The sequence below is a fragment of the Aureococcus anophagefferens genome (assembly GCF_000186865.1).
Source record: "Aureococcus anophagefferens unplaced genomic scaffold AURANscaffold_347, whole genome shotgun sequence".
NCBI classification, from domain to species: domain Eukaryota; class Pelagophyceae; order Pelagomonadales; family Pelagomonadaceae; genus Aureococcus; species Aureococcus anophagefferens.
This window is the reverse complement of record NW_008705871.1, coordinates 1-887: the sequence shown is the minus strand read 5'-3', so window position 1 is coordinate 887 and position 887 is coordinate 1. Positions and strand designations below refer to the sequence as shown.

Sequence of the window (887 nt, the reverse complement as noted above, 5' to 3'; positions counted from 1 at the left end):
GGCGACGAGGCCCAGTCCAAGCGCGGCGTCCTCACGCTCAAGTACCCCATCGAGCACGGCATCGTGACGAACTGGGACGACATGGAGAAGATCTGGCACCACACCTTCTACAACGAGCTCCGCGTCGCGCCCGAGGAGCACCCCGTGCTCCTCACGGAGGCGCCGCTCAACCCCAAGGCGAACCGCGAGCGCATGACCCAGATCATGTTCGAGACCTTCAACGTCCCGGCCATGTACGTCAACATCCAGGCCGTGCTCTCGCTCTACGCGTCCGGCCGCACGACGGGCTGCGTGCTCGACTCCGGCGACGGCGTCTCGCACACGGTGCCCATCTACGAGGGCTACGCGCTCCCCCACGCGATCGTGCGCCTCGACCTCGCGGGCCGCGACCTCACGGACTACATGATGAAGATCCTCACGGAGCGCGGCTACTCGTTCACGACGACGGCCGAGCGCGAGATCGTCCGCGACATCAAGGAGAAGCTCACGTACATCGCGCTCGACTTCGACCAGGAGATGAAGACGGCCGCCGAGTCGTCGGCCCTCGAGAAGTCCTACGAGCTGCCCGACGGCAACGTCATCGTCATCGGCAACGAGCGCTTCCGCTGCCCCGAGGTGCTCTTCCAGCCCTCGTTCATCGGCAAGGAGGCGTCCGGCATCCACGACTGCACGTTCCAGTCACAGGGCAGCACAAGAGAGCGAGATTCCCAACTTCAAAGGCTCCGATCTCGGCCGTTTTCCACTCGTTTTGGCTGATTTTTGGACGAGCGATCATCTCTCGGAACGGTCTCGAAGCGTGGGTGCTGTTTCCGAAACGCGCGCGCGCGGAACACTCACGTTGAAGCGACGTTGAATCACCCTTTTCCTGCCCAGGTTCCAGACCATCA

General features: G+C 63.4%; 1 protein-coding gene across 1 annotated transcript; it reads left to right on the top strand.

Annotated features, from left to right (window-relative positions):
* Window positions 1–81: 81 nt before the first annotated feature.
* AURANDRAFT_59720 (hypothetical protein) lies at window positions 82–756 on the top strand (the record flags this gene model as incomplete). Its single annotated transcript, XM_009044481.1, has 2 exons — window positions 82–677; window positions 720–756. 2 exons carry the CDS (start codon window positions 82–84, stop codon window positions 754–756), a joined length of 633 nt encoding a protein of 210 aa, XP_009042729.1.
* Window positions 757–887: the final 131 nt, after the last annotated feature.